Source organism: Pholcus phalangioides, unplaced genomic scaffold, assembly GCF_987345545.1.
Source record: "Pholcus phalangioides strain wild (caught in Gottingen) unplaced genomic scaffold, Ppha-v1.0 ptg000022l_1, whole genome shotgun sequence".
NCBI lineage: Eukaryota > Metazoa > Arthropoda > Arachnida > Araneae > Pholcidae > Pholcus > Pholcus phalangioides.
In genome coordinates this window covers 26,630,445-26,652,844 of record NW_028301615.1, presented here as the reverse complement: position 1 = coordinate 26,652,844, position 22,400 = coordinate 26,630,445, and the positions used below count along the sequence as shown (strand labels likewise).

The 22,400-nt window shown below is 41.2% G+C and overlaps 2 protein-coding genes across 2 annotated transcripts in view; both read left to right on the top strand.

The window, feature by feature from the left end:
- The window catches only part of LOC149070113 (cytochrome P450 3A6-like), a 29,128-nt gene extending 17,280 nt beyond the window's left edge, over positions 1-11,848 (top strand). Inside the window, exons 12-13 of the mRNA XM_089249689.1 lie at positions 719-1,025; positions 11,635-11,848. Coding sequence (XP_089105815.1) covers positions 719-1,025; positions 11,635-11,724 — 397 coding nt within the window. The 3' untranslated portion in view covers positions 11,725-11,848. The remainder of the gene's footprint in view (positions 1-718; positions 1,026-11,634) is intronic.
- Positions 11,849-13,861: 2,013 nt separating this feature from the next.
- Positions 13,862-18,406, top strand: LOC149070112 (leukocyte elastase inhibitor-like). Its single transcript, XM_089249784.1, has 2 exons — positions 13,862-13,908; positions 16,952-18,406. Coding segments are annotated over exons 1-2 (1,260 nt in total). The 5' UTR covers positions 13,862-13,906; the 3' UTR covers positions 18,210-18,406.
- The last annotated feature ends 3,994 nt before the right edge of the window (positions 18,407-22,400 follow it).

The window sequence follows — 22,400 nt, the reverse complement described above, 5'->3', positions numbered from 1 at the left end:
TACTATTCTTTCCCAACTTTTCTCCGATTTTGAATTTGAATATCTCAGCGAATGGAACTTGGAAGCGAATCATTTGGAAACTTGACAGGACAAAATTTTCAAATTGGAAGTTAAGAGTACTGCTGCTGAACCAGACATGCACCTCGTCCATATTCCTCTGCGGAACTTCTAACGAATTGGTACATGCATGGGCCCCCACATCTTGGAGCAGGAGCCTCTAGGCTGGGATCTTGGGCGAGGGCCCCCGGTCAGACTTTTCACGGGCCCTTCCATAGTTAATTTATAGCGTGAAAAAGAAAAAAATGATGAGAATTGTCCCGGGCCCCAGGGCTAGAGCCCTATCAGCCCTGCTCTTGTGGGGGGCCGTGGGTACATGTTGGAATGTGTGTATATGTGTAGTGAACCTGACGTGAAATTTGTTTCTGTGTAATGCTTGTTATGTGTAGTACTGCCATCTGCCACCAATTTTTTTTCTAACGGAAGTTAGAGTACAGGGGACCTTATAAAGATTTTGATTTTTTTATTTTGGGACACACTGTTTTTTCACTCTCAAAACTGGAACAGGGTAATTTTTTGAACGCCTTTTGAGCATTTTTGAAACTGGAATCATACCTCTACGACGGCCGGTTGATGAGATAAGGCCGCACCAGCACTTACAGGACACCCTGTATAATCTAGTTATCAGGAAGTTGATTTATGATGTATGTTTTGGATTCAGGCTCGAAAGGCGGGCGGAGGAAGACTACGATCTCGGATCGACCGGCATCACGATTAAGAAGGGAATGTTGGTCTCGGTGCCGGTCTTCGCCATCCACCACGATCCGGAGTTTTACGAAGATCCGGAGAAGTTCGACCCCAACCGATTCACTCAACAGGAGAAAGAGAAGAGGAATCCGTACACTTTCATCCCGTTCGGTGCCGGACCGAGGAATTGCATTGGCATGAGGTTCGCCCTGATCGAGATCAAGTTGTGCCTCGCCAATCTGCTCAGCAGGTTCCGCTTCAAGGTCGGCCCTGACACCCAGGTAAGCACACACACACACATGAGAATTCCTGTACAGTACATGGATTACAACACAGTGTTTACGAAGGCAGTTCGTTCTGTTTTCAGCATTATGTATAGGTATAGCATGTTTGTAAATGTTCTTTCGGTCATTTTTCAGTGGAATCGGGTGCAGATCCAGATGATTTGAATTATTGCTCTTCCCGTTTTTACGGGACACAACTTTTCTTTTATGCAATAGCGGCACTTTACTTGGCTGCTCTGTCGTTTTGGCGAAAATGCTCGTACTAATGAATATACGTGTATGATGGTGTCTGATTGATTTAGAAGATCTGTTGGGAGCCTTTATAGTTCAATTTATGTGTCAAAAATTCTTATTATTGAACACACAACACCAAATCTATTTTGTAACCTTCTTTTGAACCGTGACCCCATTTCGACAATGTCTTTTTCCTGTGGCTTTGTTCCCCATCTCATTCCTATATCCAGTTATGGGCTTCTTTCTACTCGTTGGATTGATATCCGAGTAACTTTGCGGTGTAAATTTTTATCAACAAGAACGATGTCTGGACATCTCCCCCCAGGCTGGAGCCCCTCATTTTTCCAGGGGGGGACTAAGGACTTTCTAGTAGAAAGTTTTTACTTGATTTTCAGTGGCCCTCTCTCAGAATATCAGCCACCTCGTTCGGCATTTTGCCTGTTGTGGCTTTGTATTTGTATATCCTAGAGCCCTAGATTTAGGTGCGAGACCCGTTGTTGCGGTAGGCTCTAACTTTCAGAACATGCCTGAGTAAAAGACACTCCTCCCCTCCCCCGCCTTACTGCTCTACATACTATTATTATGTTCACATTCCATACCAAAATACATTCAAGAATGGCATCAACAACTGCCGGGATTTTGTAACATTCTCTGTGGCAATCTTAGCCTTCTATGTCTCACGGACTCTTTGTCGTGCCAAAAGTCGAAGAACCAGGGACCTCCTCCTCCTCCCCTTGCTCAATGGTAAGACAAAGTACAAATTTATTACAGACTGTTTCATAAATTCGTAAATAGTTTAAAAATTAATATAAAATTGGTATACAGTAAAACCTCTCTTTTGCATAGGCGTAAACTTCTATAGGGCCCATGGGCCCGAGCCCCCCCAACATTTTTGAAGACGCGGCTCAGCCCCCCCAAAAATTCGTATGAATATGGCTTATTCATTTTGCAATGATGAAAAATTTTTTTTTAACCAAAAGTTGTCCTAATTATGAATTAGTTAATGGAAACAATCTGCACAAAATTTTAGTTCTTTTAAAAAATCTGGATGGTCTTTGGCTTTCTTTTTCCATGACAATACGTTTATTTCATTTCTTCCCTGCCGTTCAATCCCCAATTGCACCCTCCATCGGTTCCAATCGGTCTCCATCGGTTACTGCCAGAAGGCACGGCTGAGAGGAAGATTCTTTGCGGTGTTGAGGGGGGCTCTTTCTTCTTTGCCTGTGGCAAAAACTGAGTGTCTCTCGATGGAGTGTCTCTTCTTTTGTTCACTGCGACCGGAGGACGGCCATGGCGCCGACATGAAAATAAGCCCAAAGATGCATGGTGGGGGGAGGGGGAAGGTTGAAAATTGGGAAGCAATGATATTGAAACCGAAATAAATTACACTCTATAAAGAATAAGTGCCAGAACCTAGAGGCTGAGGCCATTTGAGCCCCCCCCCCCCTCGCAATAAATTTTGTAAGGGGACTGAGCCTCCCAGTAATTACTGAAAAAAACCATTGTGCAATGCATTCTCCCTCTCCTTCGTACACGCTTGAGTCTCGTATATGCGGAGGACCAATAACTTTTAGGCCCCCCCCCCTCAATGTTTTTTTGAAAAATATTGGGGAAAAAAGCACATTCTAAATGCCCATTCATAACAGATCTTGAGGACCGATGCCGAAACATTTTTCAAGCCCCTTCACAACAAAATTTGACTGGGGGTGGGGGTAGAACATAGGCGTAAACTTGTATCCGGCCCGTGGGCCCGAGCCCCCCCCCCCCCACCATTTTAGAAGAGCCGGCTCGGCCCCCCCAAAAATTCGAGTGGATATGTTTCTCACACTTGGCTCAGAAAAAACTTTTTGACAAAAAATTTCTTTAAATAGTAGAAATCCATCTGCTCGAAATTTTATTTTTTTACTTTTCTTCAGAATCTCAACGCACTTGTTCTGTGACAATAGTAGTCTTATCTCCGAATCAATCCTGCATCCATTCATCCTAAATTGCGTCCTCCCAGAGGTGCCTGAAGGCACCAGTGTAGATAACTTGGGGGCGGGGGATCCTTTCTCTTGCTTGCACTGTCGGTAAACTCAAGAGCATCTCTTCCTTCTTTTGTTGAGTGTGACCCTTGGGGATGGGGACATGATGCAACACAAAAAAAGAAAAAAAGTGGGAGGAGGTAAAGTGAACAATGATTAAGCTTATTAACAAGTTCTTCACAACAGAGGCGCTGACATGAAGAAATTAACATTGGGTGGAGAGAGACGCACTGCATTGTTCTTCTAAAAACTATTGGGGGGGGGGGGGCTCAACCGCCTTACAAAATTTTTTGGGCTCAAATATCCTCCACTCCTAGGTTCCGGTGCCTTTGAGGGGAATCAAATAAATAATAGTAAAATAAAATTAACACACAAAAAAAAAAGAAAATAAGAAATGAATGGAAAATTTCAAAGCCCCCTGAGCCGGGTACTATTGCATTCTAATACTAGGAATATGAAATTTCCTCCTTATAAATCAGGGATTCTCAAACTATCTACGTTAGCAGCACTTTTATATAGAAATTTTAAATACGGTATTTCAATAAATGTTGAAGAGAGGTTAAAAGGTGAAATTTGCGTCCCCCCCCCCTCTGGTCCGGCACCCTAGACATTTGACCCCTCCCCCCAGCCCTGTTTCCAGTACTCCAACACTTAGGTAGCCAGGGCCGGAACTAGGGAAGAAGGCAGTTTTCACAGGCGGAATTCTTGTGGGGACTGCTAATTCTGGGTGGGGGGGGGGGGTGGAAGACGAAAAATATCATTTCGATCGGAGGAGGATTCGGGGAGAGGGTGAAAAAATTACATACTCTTCCCTCCCTCTACGACTAAAATGATCCTGTCTCCGTTGGACCGGGCTTTTGGACAGATCTTTCGCGAGGACCCCGATTTTTCACAGGGAAGTGCTTGGACCTGTCGTAAGCGTAACTTGTATTAAGTAGTATGTTAAGTGCATTAAGTCGTAACTTGTTTTAAGCCAATGGGATCGAGACTCCCCCCCCCCTTATTAATTTCGGAGAGCTGGCTCAATCTTCCCCTCTCCCCCCAAAAAAAATCGCATGGATACGTTTTCCACACCTAGACTCGGAATAATCACGTCACGTCAGTACAGTGAGTTTCGGCCTTTATACGAAGCTGTGACATGTAAAAAAAAAAGTGGCGATTTTTCCACAAACACTTTTTTCCGGCCATTTTACAGGATGCGACCTCTATTTATCGGAAAATACTGTAATTTTTTCTATGTTCCATTGCAAATTATATTGGGGAATTTTTCTAAAAAGGATGTAGTATTTCTTACTTATGTTATTCAAAAAATTGTGTTTATTTCAAAATGAAGAATTATTCTCAAGGTTTTAATAGGGTTCCTCCTTTCCCGATCAATTCTTTTTTACGGACGAATTTCTATTTGTCCAGCCGGTGACCGCAAAGAGGGGGTTTTACATACCCTGTTTACGTTCGCAGCACTGTTAGAAATTTTAAATATCTTGCGGCATCACAGTCGATCTCAAGGAGGCATTTCGATGCTTCCCCCCCCCTTTCCCGACAATAAAATGATCTTCACTCCTAGTTACAGCCCGTCCGTGGCATCTAGTGGCGTGTTTCCCGGGGGGGGGGGGGCACTCAGCGAGCTATAAGCACGGCCATGGACTCCCACATACTGGAGAAGGGCTTCTAGCCTGGGATCTTTGGCGGACTTTTTATTCCATGTATTTTTTTTTTTCTTCATGATAAAGGGGCCGCCCCTTCTGCAGCTGACAAAGAGCATTTCAATAGGGTTCAGTTTCGGCTGCTTCAATGCAGGTTTACTGAATACAATCACCATTTCCTAATTAGAAGGACGGGGAGTGTATAGCGTGTCGCTTATGTGGGGAATATGTCACCTGGAGGCATCCGTCCATATGGGGACCCCCCTTCTGATCCTGAAAACTACATTCTTCTTGACGCCGCCGGTCAAGGCTTTAAAAGCTTTTGTGCTTAATGGATGGCCATCCGTGAAGGACGCCGACATAGATGATCCTAATTGGAATATAAAGAAATTACGGTGGTGAAGAAAAATCTAGACGAGGTTTGTGATTCTGCAAAATAAGAATAGCTGTGTTTGGAGCCACTTGAAGTAAACTCCTTGTTTTTCCCCTGAAAAAAAACCCCCACAAATGTTGAGATAGACAGTTCCACAGTATTTTATGGTTTGTGTGGACCACATTCGGTTGTGCACGTACAGTATAACCTTCTGTTAGTAAAACATGTTGTATTACAAGAAAACGGAAAAGTTCCTCGTGATTCCGCACAGTTTCCTGACAGAAAAAGTAAGCAATATTAAATATAGCTACACATTTTTGATAAATTCATGCATTTTAAACATTTTCTTTAATGATAATTTATTCAGAATCTTCAAAAACAATCTAGATTTTGCAGCCCTCTAATAGTTATAATCAATAAAGCGTAGTATAAAATACTTTTTTTTCTGTTAGACATATCAATAAATTAATAAAACTTACCATGTTTTATTTTTTTCAATCATATTTAAAATTTATTTAAGAAAAATTTAAACTCCATTTTTCTTGCATACTTGTAAAAGGGACAATATTTGAATCGAGTTTTTAATAAGAAATTTATGCAACTAAAAAAATTATTATTTTTCTAATTTAAAACCTGATATATGAGAGTAAAATAAATCTTAAATAAGTGACATGTAATTTGATTTTGGGGGAAATATACACTGTATCATAAAATATAAATAAATACAGGGCTCGACAAAAATCATTAAAAAATTTAGGCACCAGCCAAATTTTGTAAGAGCCAAGCATGGTTTTTTCACGAGAAAAGTATCTTAAATAATCTTTTTTCAACCTTTCTGGGAATTGATGACCCCCTTCCCAGGGCCGCAACTAGATACTTTGTCATCTGGGGCAATTCGGAATTTTGGCGCCCCTTGCATGTAGAAGAAGCAGTTAAAGGGTGAATTCGACTCACATTCTGGTCCAGCGTCCGGAGCACCAGACCTACCTACTTTCTCTAGTTGTGGCTCTGCTCCTTTCTATGTTGGAAGACAATTATGAAATCGGAAAATTTTGAGCCATCACTAGATTCTGATTTAGCAATCACATATACAAAATTTTAGGCGCGAATACAGATTTTCCAGTCACCATGGTGACCTGGCACTTGGGGTTTGTCCAACCTTGGAATAAATAAAGATGCATATACTGTTCTGAATATATTTTTTGTATATAGTCATTTTCATGACCCCGCCCAGGGGATATCGGGATTCATGAGATCTGGGGGATCCTGGCAGGATATACTCAGATTTACGGCATGACTAGATCTGAATAAATTGCCTATGGCGATAGACTGGAGTTGTGCTCGTTTCAATGAGAGAGAGAGAGAGAATGAAAGTATATTTTTACTTGGACCGTGATCAAACTAGAATGGGGCTCAAGGGCAAAGGCTACGCCCCCAACAATCAAATAAATTTTTGTTAATTAAATGCTTTTGGAAAATTGGCACCAACTCAAAAATTCTCTGGAAGAAATTCCGTGTGTCCCCCCCCCCCCCCAATAGATTGGTTTTCTTGGGTACGCTCATGCTCAGGGGTAGTCCCATTCCAAGGGCGTAGCGAAGAGGAAGACTTGGGGGTCTGGTCCCCTCGTCCGAAATGTGAGAAAATGACCGAAAAAAGGGGAAAAGATGACCAAATCTATTGTTCTATCACTTTGGTCCCCCCTGCCGAACGAAATTTCTGGCTACGCCCTTGTCACATTCACTTTGGCAACAATACATTAAATGATTGTTATACAGTCGAATATGCTGTTATAACGAAGTCCAAGAAACCGGAGAAAACACTTCGTTATAAAGAAATTTCAGATTGTTTGCATTGTTCCTATGTATACTTATTAGAGGGATTAGAAAACCATTCGTTAAAACGATATTTTCGCTGTAACGGTATTCGTTAAAACGGGATTCGCCTGTAATTAGAGCCCGAATTTTCCACTTAAAAAAAATGGCTAAATATGAACTAAAACTGAGAAAATATGTGCTAAAGAACAAATAACCAAGCAAAAAACGCAAATGCGTTTTTAAATGCATCTTTTCTATTTATCTCGGTGCATATTCATTTGCAAAAACATTCTCATGCAAATGATTTCTACATGTATTTTATTTAGGAATTTCTAGTTATTAGTACCGTAGCTGCTCACTAATAGAAAGAAAAAGTTGCTCGAAAAAGAAGCAAACTACACGTGCACACAAGTAACAAAACATGAATAATGTCAAAAATAGGCGGATTTTTCTCCTGAGATTTTACTTCTTTTTACTTGAAAAAAAAGAAACGACAAGCAAATAAAGCACCCGGGCTTCGGGTATGGTCCATTGTAGCTAGAAGGTCCTTGGAGTTGAGCAACCAAACTATTTGAAAATGTCGAATTTCCGATTCGATAGACGATGTTGCCTGATCCATAAATCCATGGAAGTGAGCATGAATGTAATAAGTTCAGACTTTTAATTGTTCAGTTGGTCATCTAAACCGCTTTGATGATACGAAATTCTATGGAAAACGTCTTATACTCTTAGAGAATCAACTGATTTGAGATCAAAAATCAATTTCACATGACTAGAGTTCCGTTCAATCGTTAATATTAGAACGAAATGATCTCAAAGACGTCCCAATGCAGATAAAGCAGCAATTTTCAATAATTTTATGTTCTTACAGAGCGAAACGTGAAAATTCGTTTATAATGAGAACTACGTTACAGCGAAAACTTTTCTTGTGGTTGTGAGCTGTTGTTATAACGAACTTTTATTGTATTTATGAGCAATATTAATTTGAAAAATTACAAAAATTTAATTAATCTTTCGCACAACTTGAAAATTTGCACTTATTCTGAAAATTCTTCAATTACATACATTTATACACACATTAATGCTAAAAAGAGGTTAATTTATATAAATGCAACAAACAGGACTAATCATAACAAATTTATAAATAGTGCAAAAAAAAAATGAATAAATCAAAAATAAAAAGGTCAATTTCCCGTGACCTTTCATTAAATTAAGTTGTATAATAACCAAGAATGGCCACTGAAGCTGTGCTTTCCAAAGTGTGAAACATCGACCCCTGGGGGAAGGGGTCGATGCAATTGTCCAAAGGGTCGATAGAAGCTATGGGTTTAGTATAGGATCCTATGGGTGGGCTTGAGTTGGGAGAAATGAGAAAGAAATTTTTTTTAAAGAAGAGCTATGGAACACAAAAAGTTTGGGAAACTTTTCACTGAAGCAGCGGTTCTCAACCGGTGCTCCGTGTACACTTCCCGGGGGCTCCGCACCCACTCGAAGAAAATAAATCAGTAAATTCGATAAATGAATATAAGAGGAGAGCGTACGGGGCTCCACCATAGAAATTTTACGCCAAATAGAGGCGGCCACTGATGCATATTTGTGTTTGAGTGCAGGTGATCATTTGTGGAGATTTTACTGTATTTAGGAAAATGTAATGGAACCCTTTGTATATATCTCCCTATTACGTTTCTGACCTTACTTATTTGTACGAGGTTTTGCTTCAGTTGCTATACATTTCTATACATTATCCCTGTATACAGGGCCTAATTTCTTCATGGGCAAATGAAGCCTTTATAACTTTGAGCCCCCGAAATTCAAACAACATACATTCACTGACCAATTAACATCTTTGACTCTTGTCGCAAGAGCCTCCTAATTCCTGCTTTACCCAGGACCCTGCCTGTATACACTTCAATTAATCGACGTTTTCATTTCGATTCGAACTCCCAAGTCTTTGGAAAACACCTTTTCTATCAATCGAATCACATAATTTTTCAATTGGTGAAAACGTGTCACTGAAATACAGTGTTTTACGGTTTTCAAAAACCCATCATGAAGAAACGTTGTAAGCGGAAAAACTAAGCGGGATCGACTGTAGTTTCTCATGCATATTTTTTACTGAAAAAGTAATAAAATTTAAAATGATTGACTGGTTCAATCAGGGCTGCAACTAGATCCTTGGTTACCCGGGGCAAGCGCGCATTTTGACGCCCCCCTTGTAATGTTCAAGGAGAGGTTTTAGAATGAAATTTGCACCCCATCCGGTCTAGCGCCCGGGGCACGAGACCCGCCTGCTCCTCCCTAGTTGTGGCCCTGTGTTCAATGGCTTTTGACAGGTACTGAAATAATTATTGAACGGGCTACGGTATGCTGATAGCCAGGGCTGTAACTGGGATTTTTGTCGCCCCCACATTCGATAATTTTGTAACGGTGTTCTCTGTCAAGTAAAGGACGTTTTACATAACGTTTAAATAACACTTTTTTTTGTTAAATCTTGAAATGAATACCGTAAAATTGCGTGAGACTTTAGCAACAGTAATGTTATGATAGTATTATAAGTATATTTCTTCTCAAGCATAAGATTTTGAATCAAAACGACAGATTTTCCACAAAATTTTTTTTCGGAAACGTCTGTAAAAAAAAGGGGGGGGGGGTAATTTTCGGAAAAAGTTCGTTTTTCAGTACTGCTTTCGCATTTATACGACGCGTCGTATAAACGAGGTTCCATTAGAGCCTGAGCCCCCCCAACATTTTCAATAAGTTTACGCCTATGCTCTTTTGTGGACACCATTGGGGCAAAAAAAAATTCGTCCGTAAAAGAGTGGTGGCGGGGGGGGGGGTGTGATGGTTAATCGGGGGTTTACAAATACAAATACCACGCCACAACAGGCAAATTGCCCAACGAGGTGGCTGACTTAAGAACATCATGGATCCCCGAGCCATTTTTTTTTTGGAGGCCCTACCTACTACTGCTACACCACACATGCATCCCGCCCACCCCCACCCCCCAACGAATCGGTACATGCGGGGCTGTGCGTTTACGTGTAGTGACACCTGACGTGAAGTTTTTGTTTCTTTGTAATGCTTGTCATGTGTAGTGCTGCCATCTGCCACCAGTTTTTCTAACTATGAGTGAAGTGTTATGATTGAATGATTTATCGTTGTAGGACTGTTGCTCTCTGTGGCGAGACTTTTTAACGGGGAGATCGGCTCGCATTTGCGCCTTGAAGTTGGGAACCACAGAAAACCAACTTCAGCCGACAGTTTGAAAAGTATACTTTTGTTATATACAGGGAAATTATTATTTGGCCGTAAAAGACTTGTGACCGCATCTGAGGGGGGTGTCCGTTAAGAGGGGGTTGCTGTATTTCAATGCGGTTCTCTCTCGCGAAAAAGTTACTTTCACGAAATGGAAAATTTTTTTTTTTTGGTACAAAAAAATGGTTCGAATTTTTGTCGATAGAAGACGCTGCACGAAAGCAAATCAGGAGCAATTAGAGCTGAACCTTTCTTCGTTCTCTTCTGTGTCCGAAACGTTCGTGAAGCTTCAGCCGGCGATTCGTGGCTGAGGTAAAACAATTTCGCTAACAATGTTTATCCACCAATAACAACATCATAATAAATGTAAGCGGCCTTAATAACCTTATGTAAGCGGCAGTGACAGGAAAATTCAGGTGCGAGCTGTCAGTCGTACACCCTCCATTTTAAAGAACTCCGGTTCCTATATTTCCAGTGATTTTTTTTCGCTCGACGTCCTCAATCGACAAATGTTTGAACTATTTCTTTCAGTACCAAAAAATATCCCTTTTTTTTCGCGGAGAAACTAACTTTTTCCGCAAACCATATTCAAATAGGCTGAACCAATTCCTTCAGTTCTTATGAATTTTTGAGCTACTTATGAATTCATAGGACACCTTGTATATTGTTTCGCTTGTTTCAAATTTTGATAGAGTCAAATCGACCCATGGCTGTAGTTCCTCCTCTATTCAAATGGTTGAAATCACAGCAGGCTCATAATTTCTTCATGTTATGCTTTTTTAACCCTTTGCGGTCCGGAGGTGCTTTTCCGGTACGTCGTTGGTACTTTGTATTGTCGCCCATGGCCTCCACAAGGGTGGGGCTGACAGGACTCGGGGAAATTCTCATCATTTTTTGCATTTTCACACTCTATAAATTTACTATAGAAGGGCCCGCGAAAAGTCTAACCGGTGGGCCTACAAAAGATCCCAGACTAGGGGACCCTGCTCCAGGATGTGGGGACCATGTCGCCACCCTACATTACGGAAGGCCTCCCGAGAAGTTTGTTCCTTTGTGGTTTTGTATAGCTTACGTGTTCTGCTAAGAAGCCAAACTCACAGGAACCTTCTAATGGGCCGTTATAGCAATGAAGTTCCGTTGTTTCCTGGTGCAGACCCAAGTCGAGTCCACCTCTACATAAAGGACTGCAAAAAGTTAATGGCGTTTCAGACACTTTACATTTTTAGAATGGACGTATCATATTCGAATTAATTCTTTTCCAGGTGCCGCTGGAATTCGGTAAAGGAATGGGGCTTCTTCAAGCGAAAGCCATTCTCCTACGCATCGAGCAGAGACAAGATTCTGTACTATGACATTCCAGTTCCATAAAGTTGTATTTTCGTTTTTACAATGTGAAAACACGTGTAGTGATCAGTCCATTCACTTAATTTTGTGTGTGATTCTTTTAAATTGTACTAATAAAAATTGTATTTTGTATTTCCCACGTCTGTTTTTTGAGAAATGTCCATAATGGAGACGACATAAGAATCTGATTCGCAATTTTAAAAATGTTGTTCAATTTCTGCTCAAACTACCGTGAACCTTCGTATCTCGGGGTGACGTAGATGAGACTTTAACACTTCTATCCCTCTTCATAAGTGTTCTGCCAATTAAATGCAGTAGTGTATTGAAGCTATGGCTGTAATAATAGAATAGGGGGATGATGAAAAATTTAAGAGTCATCTCACACCATCTCTAAGATGGAGAAAAAAATTAAAAATGTTGCTCTGAGATCACATCTTTCCCTGGAAATTAATGGCGAGCTCCACAGGAAATAATGGACATCATACATCACCATATGTGATAATATGATGTAATATAATTAAATGAAAATAAAATCACCATACGTTAACTAAGATGCTGGGAGATGCAACATGTTTATAGGGATGCAATTAATGCTTTATGAATTATGATAATGTAGATAAAAATAATAATGGTTAATAGTTCTCAAGTTGAGGTTAAATAGGGAATATAATTTGTGTAAGCCATGAAGTATATACAGTGGCATATTCAGTGTATCAATTCTGACAGTACCAGAAGGGAGAAATTAGCCATATAATACAAGTACATGTGTCAGAGACCCGGAACATTGATTCTGGACAGCGCTCGAGAATATTTTTAGGCTTTTTGAGTCTGAAAGTATCACTGCTGCTATTATAATTGAAGATTTCACGAAGATGCTCATAATCAGAGTTCAGAAGACTATCATTACAGTTTCTGGAGAGCCTTTTAGCATAATCCATGATTGTTCAGATCTTGGCTTATCTAATCTCTGCGTATGTATGTTACACAATCGAGAGACATTAATCAGAGATATTTCATCTATACAGGATTACATTGATGCCAAAATTTGGTGTGAGCAAGTTCAGTCGACGCTACAGATACTGTAGGACTAGCATCTCAGTCATATGACTATATTCAAGAGCATCAGGGAAAAAGTTATAATGGGAAGACATAATACACTCCGATTCTGTATCGTAATTAAAGCGATTGCAATATCACATGAATTTGATACATTATTTGTTCATCAAATGTAAAAATAATAATAATCATACGAAAAAGAGCCATATTACTGAAATTGGAAAATTAAGGAGAAAATACAATTGCGAGCTACGTACAAATATGATAATGCAAGAGTAAATTATAAGAGAGAGTAACATAAAAACAAATGAAGTAAATGCGATTAACTGTGGCAAAAAAGTAGATATAATTGCTCCTGAATTGTGATCACAGCATTTAACTTCAGGAACAGAAAGAAATAGTTTAAATTTTATCGATAGAGGGCGCCGCACGTCAGTTCGGCAAGAGTGATTGCCCTCAACCCTTCTGTATCTATTCTGCGTTTGAAACGTTTGTACAGCTTGAGCCGGTGATTCGTAGCTGAGAAAAAACAATTTCACCAATAGTGCTTTATTCACTAATGACAACATCACAATGATCACTTCATGCGAGCTCCAGTAACAGGGAAATTCAGAAATGATCTGTTAATCGTACACCTTGCATTTTATAGGATTCTGATTTGCATTTTTCCAGTGATTTGCTTTCCTGCAGCACCTTCTGTCAACAAAATTTTAACTAATTTTTTTTCCGCACAAAAAAAATCCCCCTCCGTGATAATAAGTTTTTTGAAATAAAGTGTCCGCATTAAAATATATTAATTCCTTCTACTTTTATGAATTTTAAAGTAAAGATTTTGGATCTGGCTTTGTTCTCATCCGGATAAGAGCTGACCGACTGACTGTAATATTATCCAGGGCTTTATAACCGGATAAAGCTAATCTCAGTTTTTCGACTGAAGGCACGCCACCTACACTAGCGTATACGAAGTGTATTGATGGATGAAAAAAAAAGACCTGTTTAACAGTCACGTGCACGTCGAGTTGTCATGCGCATCGCGCTGGACGTGTGTTATATAAACACGTTCAAAACGTTTATCGCGTTGTTGATAGTTGATCCATCGGAATTGGCTGAACGAGTCTGGAATTCATCTGAAACATGTGAGTACATTAAAGTTTGAAGTTCTCGCAGTTACGTAACATTTGCACTTAAGGGTATGTCGGGCACATGGAAACCCTTCCCTTGGTATTTCGATAGTGTATCGTTATCATTTAAATGTACTTGAATGATAACACTTCCGAGTATGAATTCGATGCGTTTTAATTTAGCATGTACAGTAATAGATTTCGATAGTCTCCGAAAGCCGCGGATGATCGGTTCACCAGCCATACTATTAATTTTTAGTATTGGAAAATGTATGTTTTCGACATACATGCATGTCAATGCAGGGTGTTCTGTTAATAGACCGACAAACTCAGGGTTGTTAGTAGACATCAAGAGGAACAAAAATTGCAATGGAACATGGTGTCTCAAACCCCGTTGAGAGTGCGAAAAACGCATGCAGGTTTCGACGTCACGCTGGAACGACAAAAAGTACAATAATAAGTACAATAATTACAAAAAAAAATATTTTAATTATTACAAGATTTGTTGGAAGTGGCGGCAGCTGACGTCATTGCAGTCAATGACTACGCTAAAACGATTCCCGGACGCGCGCGCTCGGAGATACCAGGTATGCTTTTTATGTCTGCAGCAACGACGACAATCCGCGCTACCAGATCCTCCGGTGTGTCCAGAGGGATTCAAGGTGACCCAATAGGAAGGAGTCTCACGGATTGAGATCCGGCGAACGGGGAGAACAAGCAACTGGTCCCGCGCGTTCAATCTGCCTCCTTGGGTATGTAACATCGAGGTGATTACGCACCTCGCAGGGGCACCATGCATGAACCACATGCCGCTTGCGTCAGATATATATGAGCGAACCGAAGAACGCATTCAGCGATCAACTGACATCCACCTTTCGTCTCTTCTGGACTCGCAGCCTGCATGTCTTTCGCGATTTTCACCCTCTCAACGGGGTTTGCGATACTATGTTCCATTGCAATTTTTATTCCTCTTGATGCCTACTAACAGCCCTCGGAGTTTGTCGTTCCATTAACGGAACACCCTGTATATGCCTGCAGGGCGGATGTACGTGATTTCTAAGGGCTCGATCGAACTGCTTCGCAAAATATTGGAGGGGGTCTACTTTACTACACATGAACCTCGCGCGCCCATTCCACTACGGTAGGGGGACTTCAACCTTTCAGATGTTAAAGGCCCGATCAAAACTAAACGAAGCCCGTGGGTGACCGTCATGGTATTCTCCGCCATTAAACAAGGTTGCTCAAGTTATTGAGCAACTCATTCACTCTGAATTCATTTTTTTTTTTGAATTTTTATTTTCAAATTTAATTTAATTTCATTAATTTATTAGTATCTTATTTAATTTATTAGGGGGGAATCTTTGTATATTTATACCACTATCATTATACCAGCGTTTCTCAATTTATGATCCGTAGACAGACTTGGAATTGAATTATCGACTGGATGGAAAATTAATCCATTGTTGTAATTGATATTATAGTAATATCCATATGAATTTTCAGAAATAAATTGTACCTTCACGCCCAAGTATGAAAAAATTACAACAGTGGATTAATTTTCCATCCAGTTGATAATTAAATTCCAAGTCTGCCTGCAGATTATAAATTGAGAAACGCTGGTATAAATGATACAAAAACATCCTCCCCGCAAAAATGTACCCTCTTCCTAGAAGGCCACATGTCATAGCTAAATAAATGCGATGGGCGGAGTAAATTTTCTTGTGGGGGGGGGGGGGGGTTTGCGTAGTCGGAACAAATTCTTAAAATAGGAGGCAATTTGGGAAGAGGTTTGCAATTTCAAATGTGTTAGTTTATAATGAGGATCAGGAAAATTTTAAAAACCGCTTAAAGGGTTAAGTGGCCCGAGGTGCAATTTCAGTGCACTTGAGCGGCCCGCCCTGCACGTGCCGAAATATGTGTAGTATGTGTGGCTCTAACGTATTAAATGTTGCCAGAATTGTGCTTGCTCCCCGTTTAAGTTGGTGCTACCATCTGACTTCCACATTTCGTAATGAAGGTGAATGCTTGAATTTCGTGTTTTTGTCAGTGCGTGTTTTTTTGTCTGCTCTCTGCAAAGTTTTTTTTCTTTAATGGAAGACCGATTCGCAAATCGGAAGTTGTGGGGAACAGCAAAAACCACTTTCATCAGACGAGTATTGGGGTCTGTAAAACCAGATTTCATTTAGATTTGATACATTACCGACTTTTACTTTGAGCGATCTCCGGCGGCCTCAAGAGAAGCGGGGCTAGGGCCTCGGAAAAATCACTTGGTCACATGCTCTCAAGACTGCCTTACGTGCCCGGTGGGAGAAGTTATGGTACTCGCACCCTGATCTTCGAGGCAGTGATTTTCTAAGATGCCCCTCCTTACTAATAAAAAAAATGCCGGCCATCTTTATTATGAAACCTGAATGTCTCAATTTCTTTTAATTAAGTTCTCAACGGGGGCAAAAAGGTTGCGGGGAACTGATTTAATACAAGCTTCTCTCCCCCATGCATGCGCCAAGACTGCTCTACTTGCAAAAAAAACTCTTCCGTATCGGCTTTTTGACGAGCCAAGATTTTTGGTAGATGCATGCAATACAAAAATACAAATATTTAAACCCAGACACGAGATAAAAACCCTATCGCATCCCCTGTTGAAGGGCACGTGTATTTTTCGGGGTGGGTGCCAAAGTCTTCGCTCCGGATAGTGTCTATCGTAATGTTTTGATTTTTGACCGTGACTTAATAAAATGATCGAGCATCTCGTATTCGTTGGCTCGTGAAGTTCGTAAGAGGGTGGATTCACGTCTACAGACAAATGTAGTCAGACACTGCAAACATTTTTTTAACTTAAAACCACCCACCACGCCTTTTAGTCGGTGTTTATAGAACATAACGGTTGTGGGGCAAGGGGGCCGTTGCACCCCCTGGCTCTTGAAAATACACTAAAAATGGTGTATATAAGTACATGTGCTTCGCCCCCACCCCCCTGGAAAAAGTTAATGACTGCCCTGTTGTGGGGAAGGCTGTATTTTGTGCATTGAATTTTGATAGTGGTTTTTTTCACTCTTAGGTCACTAACAGACGCTTTAAAGTTCCGATGTCGAGTGACGGCGATTTTGATCTTGCTGGTGACGTGCTTGATTTCGAGCCGATCGTGCGCCGATATCTTCAAGGGCGACACCGAAAGCTTCCCCGTCAGCGAACAGAATTCCATCAAGGTACGGAACGCTCTCCTGAGCGTCCTCGTGAGCAATTCTGCAGCGTTCCGGATACACAGGCTGCTGACGGACGACAACGTGGTCTTCTCGCCGCTCGGGGTCTCGAACGCGCTGGCCATGCTATACCTCGGATCGAGCGATCAGACGGCGACGGAGATGGAAGAATCCCTGGATTTCAATTCGACTTTCATCCACGACGGTCTGCTCAGCGTCAGGCAGTCGATGACCGAAGTCGAGGAATGCGATTCGCACTCTCTGAAATTTGCCAGCGCCTTGGTCTTGAGCGCGAAGCATCAAGTCAGCGATGATTACGAGGACGAGTCCAGCTATTTCTACTCTGCCGAGCTGATCAGGTACCCGTCGACGGCTGACCAACGAGAGGTCGTCGATCTGGTCAACTCTTGGGTCTCCAACGCAACCAGAGGCAACATCAAAACCGTCATCACCGATCTCCCATCGATGTCTGAAAGCCTGACGTTGGCTAACGCCCTGTATTTCAAAGCACCCTGGCAGTATCCGTTCGATCCCGTAAAGACCGTGGAGAAGTCTTTCTACAGTTTCGGATACAAAGCCGCCGAAGTTCTCTTCATGCACCGGACGATCAAATGTCTGTACGGCTATCATCCGGACGTCGACTCGTTCGTACTCCAGTTGCCTTATTCTGGAATGGACGTGGACGCGCTGTTCCTGTTGCCCAGGCAGAGGTCCGGCCTACACAAGCTCGAAATGGACATGAACGTGGAGGTGCTCAACACCCTACCGCAGGCTATGTATAACACCGAAGTGGACATAGCGATACCGAAGGTGAAGATGGTCACCTCGTTGGAACTTCCCAGAATACTTAGTGCAATGGGTGTCCAGGGATTGTTCGCGGCCGGTGCCAACTTGTCGGGCATCGACCCCGGCAACAGCCTATATGTATCTCAGCTTATACATAAGACCACGTTCGAGATGACTGAATCTGGCACTGAAGCGTCCAGTTCGTCTCGAGCCACCGTCCAAACTTTGTCTCTCAAACCCACTTTCTACCTGAACCATCCTTTCATGTTCATCTTGAAGCACAGGTGGACTGGTGCAGTCTTGTTTTTGGGACGCGTCCAGAGCCTTTAAGTATATTCTTGTTGACCATTGGACAATAAAATGTTTTTTGTTGCTTATGTCACTTAGTTCATTCTTTTCTAAATCCATTATAAGCTGAGGCGCCTATAAAGATAGCTGAATCACTGTCCATCTATGAACGAAGGACAAATTTGCCTCTCCAAGCGTTTCGGAAATCGTTTAAAAAAGCGGGATAGAAAACGCCTATATCGATGATAGACGTCAATTTTGCTCAGATTGAGTCTGCCTAGTATTTCACGGAGGAAACATTTTGAGGAGAAAAGGATTTCTCTGCGCGAAGATCGAAAAACTACTCATTTCAGTGTACACAAAAATGTAAATTTTTATTCGATCTTCCCTCCCCCCCCCCACCCCGTCCTCTAACTTCCAATTGCAGTTGTTGCTTTCTCTTTTGAGCAAAACAAACGAATTACATGTTTTTAATTACATTATTTCCCGAGATATTTAAATTCAGAAATCGGAGCCAAGTCCGGGCTTAGGAAATTTTTGCGGCCCAATGCAAAAACAAATTTATGTAGTTGCTCCCCGACTTAAAAACTTTACGAACGTAAATCCTGAAGTGGAAATTTTTTCACAAAGAACGAATTCCATTACATTTTCATTATTTCCGGAACGGTTTGATCTTAGTCTGGATCGTAATCAAACACGATCCATTGAGAGGGAATGGCATTTAAATTTTATATAAAATTCATTCATTAATTAATCAGGGAGTGTTCCCCCCCCCCGTTGACACTTTATCGTGGCTCGAATCCTATTGAACAGAAATAAATTTTTGTCATACTTTTAGAGAGCTTCATGTCTTTATGAAATATACGTTGCAATTCGATAACTTTGATCACTTTCCGAATTTTTTATTGCTGTTTTTGTTTAATGTAAATTAATAGAAGTAAAGGAATCAAGTACTGCAATTCCATGCCCCCCGCAAGGGTGGGGCTGACAGGCAGGATCGTCTTAAGAGCATCATGGGGGGGTCCCCGATCCAAGGGATTTTTTGGAGGCCCTACCTGAAAAATTCAACTACGTCTCGTTTTTTTTTTTGAGGCCCAAGGTGGGGGAAGCATGCGTTAAGACGTCACTGCCTAAGGTTCGCACCAGGCGTCCTCCTTTTTCAGTTTCTGGTGACCCTATCTGAAGACCACATAATCCGTATTTTCACTTATTTGTTTGATCATTCATATTGTCCGAATGTTTCTTTGGGAAGAAATAATTTTTTCTACATAAAATCGATTATTGCAAATGTACGAATTTTGTTACCAACATTTTCGTCTCGTAAAAAAATTTTATGCCAAAAAATAAAACTCTTTTTTTTCACCATCGCATGAGTTGCCTGAAATTTCGAGATTAGATGGCAGCAGGGGCGGCTCGAGCTTATGTGACGCCCCCCCCCCCCCCATTGGCGACTCTGCTAGGTGGCTGGCAGGACTTCAGTGAAGGGGACCTGGAGATGAACATGATTTTTTTTTTTTCAGAAAGCCGCACATCATTGTTTCCCTTGCAAAATGTGCTTGACCATACGTCCCGCTTCTGAAGTAGAATTGTTTTTTTTTGTTCTAGAATTATTTTATTACTCTTAATACTTAACTTGAAAGAGCACTTATTTTTGTGAGCCATCGTCACTTATCCTGTAAAGATGATATTTAACGTGGTAGTTTTTATTAATTTTTTTTTTTCAAAGTTGTCCGGCCCGTGGAAGAGGCCCCATGGAAAATCTGGCATGAGCCCCCAAGAAAGATTCCAACCTAGGGACCCTAACGCAGGTGAGGGGGAGTCCCACACGGGTACAGATTTTTCTCGAGCCGCCCAAATAGCTCACATTCTTTTTTCTGGTATTACGGTCAGACGCCTTGTCTATTACCTCAACGTTTCCGTTGTCGAGGTATGACTCAAAAGCGTGATGTCATGTGAATTTTTACTGTGTTAAACTTTAGGGTCTTAAGTAAAGTCAACGCTGCCGCCCGGGTGCGACGCACCCCTTGGACCCTCGCTTAAGCCGCCCCTGGATGGCAACACCAACAGCATGTACATCAAGCCTCCATTGAGACTATATTACTGGAGAGAGTATGACGTCAGCGGTCTCGCCTTGACAGTGCTGAGAACTGTCCCGCAACATCTTTCGTCGGAACATCACGTGACTCGGTGAAAACAAACACGATCCCCCGTTATTTTCTTATGGCATAAATAGGAATTTAAAACAATAATGAGATAATTAAAAAATTAATGAAAGAGATAATTTCAGCATTAATGAAAGAAAATATTCTAGAATTAATGTAAGAGATTTAAGCATTGATAAAAGTGATAATTCCAAAATTAATGAAAGAATTAATGAAAGAGACAATTGCAGAATTAATGAGATATAATTTAAAAATTAATGAAAGAAATAATTTAAAAATTAATGAAAGAAATAATTTCAGCATTAACGAAAGAAACATCCAGAATTGATGAAAGCAATTACTCCAGAAGTAATGAAAGAATGAAATAATTAATGAAGAAAATAATTCCAGAATTAAAGAAAATTCAAGAAATAATGAAAGAAAATTCAAGAAATAATGAAAGAAAATTCAAGAAATAATGAAAGAAAATTCAAGAAATAATGAAGGAAAAAATCCAGAATTGATGAAAGAAATGATTCCAGTATTAATGAAATAAATAATTTAATCATTGTTCACCTTTATGGATGAGTTCTCTATCCTTTTTTTTAATCTTTGAAACTCACTATTTAGAGACCGAACTGTACAATTGCCAGGCGGGAACTTTGTTTCCACCGAGTCACGTGGTTTCATTGCATTCGATGTCGCTGCCGTCGCGGCGGTTGGACAATATAAGCGCTGTTCTCCAGTAAAGCCGGGTTTTCCTAGGAGCAGGTTTCCTGTGCCGCGCGCAACGTGATTCGCACAGCGTGACACACCGTCCACTCACCAATAAGAAAAGCAGTACGACGGTTTTCCTACAGAGCGCAATACGGCTCACGACAGCGCTTTAAGTCGAGCGTGATGGGCAGACTGTCAAATGCGTCGTGCGGCGCGGTTTTGCCGATATATATTCTCTTCACTCTCTCTTTGTGTTTTCTTACCCTTCCCTTCAAACCGGAGCATGCAGACGACAGAGTAGCTGATGTCAAGGCCATATACTATAATATAGCCGCCTTGATCTGATGCGCCACGCTAGGAAATCACAAACGCGTAGCGTAATTATGTAACACGTTTCTGCCGGCGCGAAATGGTCTAATTCGGTTCACGCGGCGCAAGAAACCTATTCCTAGGAAAACCTGGCTTAATATATGCCTCAGAATATCTGTCGTCTGCTTCTCTCCAGGTTACTTGTTTTGGACGCCTCCTTGTGTCCTGAGAAACTGGCAGTTCAAACTTCCAGTTCTGTTTGTGAGCTTAGCTTGTAGGGAACCGAACAAACCAACTTCTTGTCTGTCGTCTGCTCATTAAGAGGTTCTTTGTTTTGGACTTCTCCTTATGCTCATATAAAATAACCGAGCTTTCAGTTTAAATTTCCAGTTCAGTTTATGAGCTTTGTTTACAAGGAACTGAGCGGAATAAAGAATATAGTTTTTTACTATAAACTTCATCTTCACCACATTAGTCACTTTTGTATTTGAAGTTAGATGGCAGCACATTACTGTAAAGTGGAGTGTAGGAAAATTCACTTTTTACGATCTTATCTGTCGTCTGCTTGTTTGGAGGTCTTTTGTTTTGGATGTCTCCTTGGGTCGAAAAAATTACTGAACTGGAAGTTTGATCAGCAAAGCTGAATGAAGAATGTAGTTTTTTATGCCTGAGCTTCGTCATCACCACATAAAACACATCTGATTATAAAAGCCGCTGTGGTGGTCGAGTGGTTATAGTGATGGACTCGCGATGCGAGGATCCGGGTTCGGACCCACAGTGGTGGTCGGCTGAAGTTGGTTTTCTGTGGTTCCCAACTTCAAGGCGCAAATTCGAGCGGATCTTCCCGTTGAAAAGTCTCGCCACAGAGAGCAACAGTCCTACAACGATAAATCAATCATAACACTTCACTCATATTAGAAAAACTGGTGGCAGATGGCAGCACTACACATAACAAGCATTACAGAGAAGAAAAAAAAACCACGTCAAGTTTCACTACACGCACATTCCCGCATGTACCGTTTCGTTGGGGATTCCGGCGCCCCCCCTCCGGCGTTTTAAAATACAC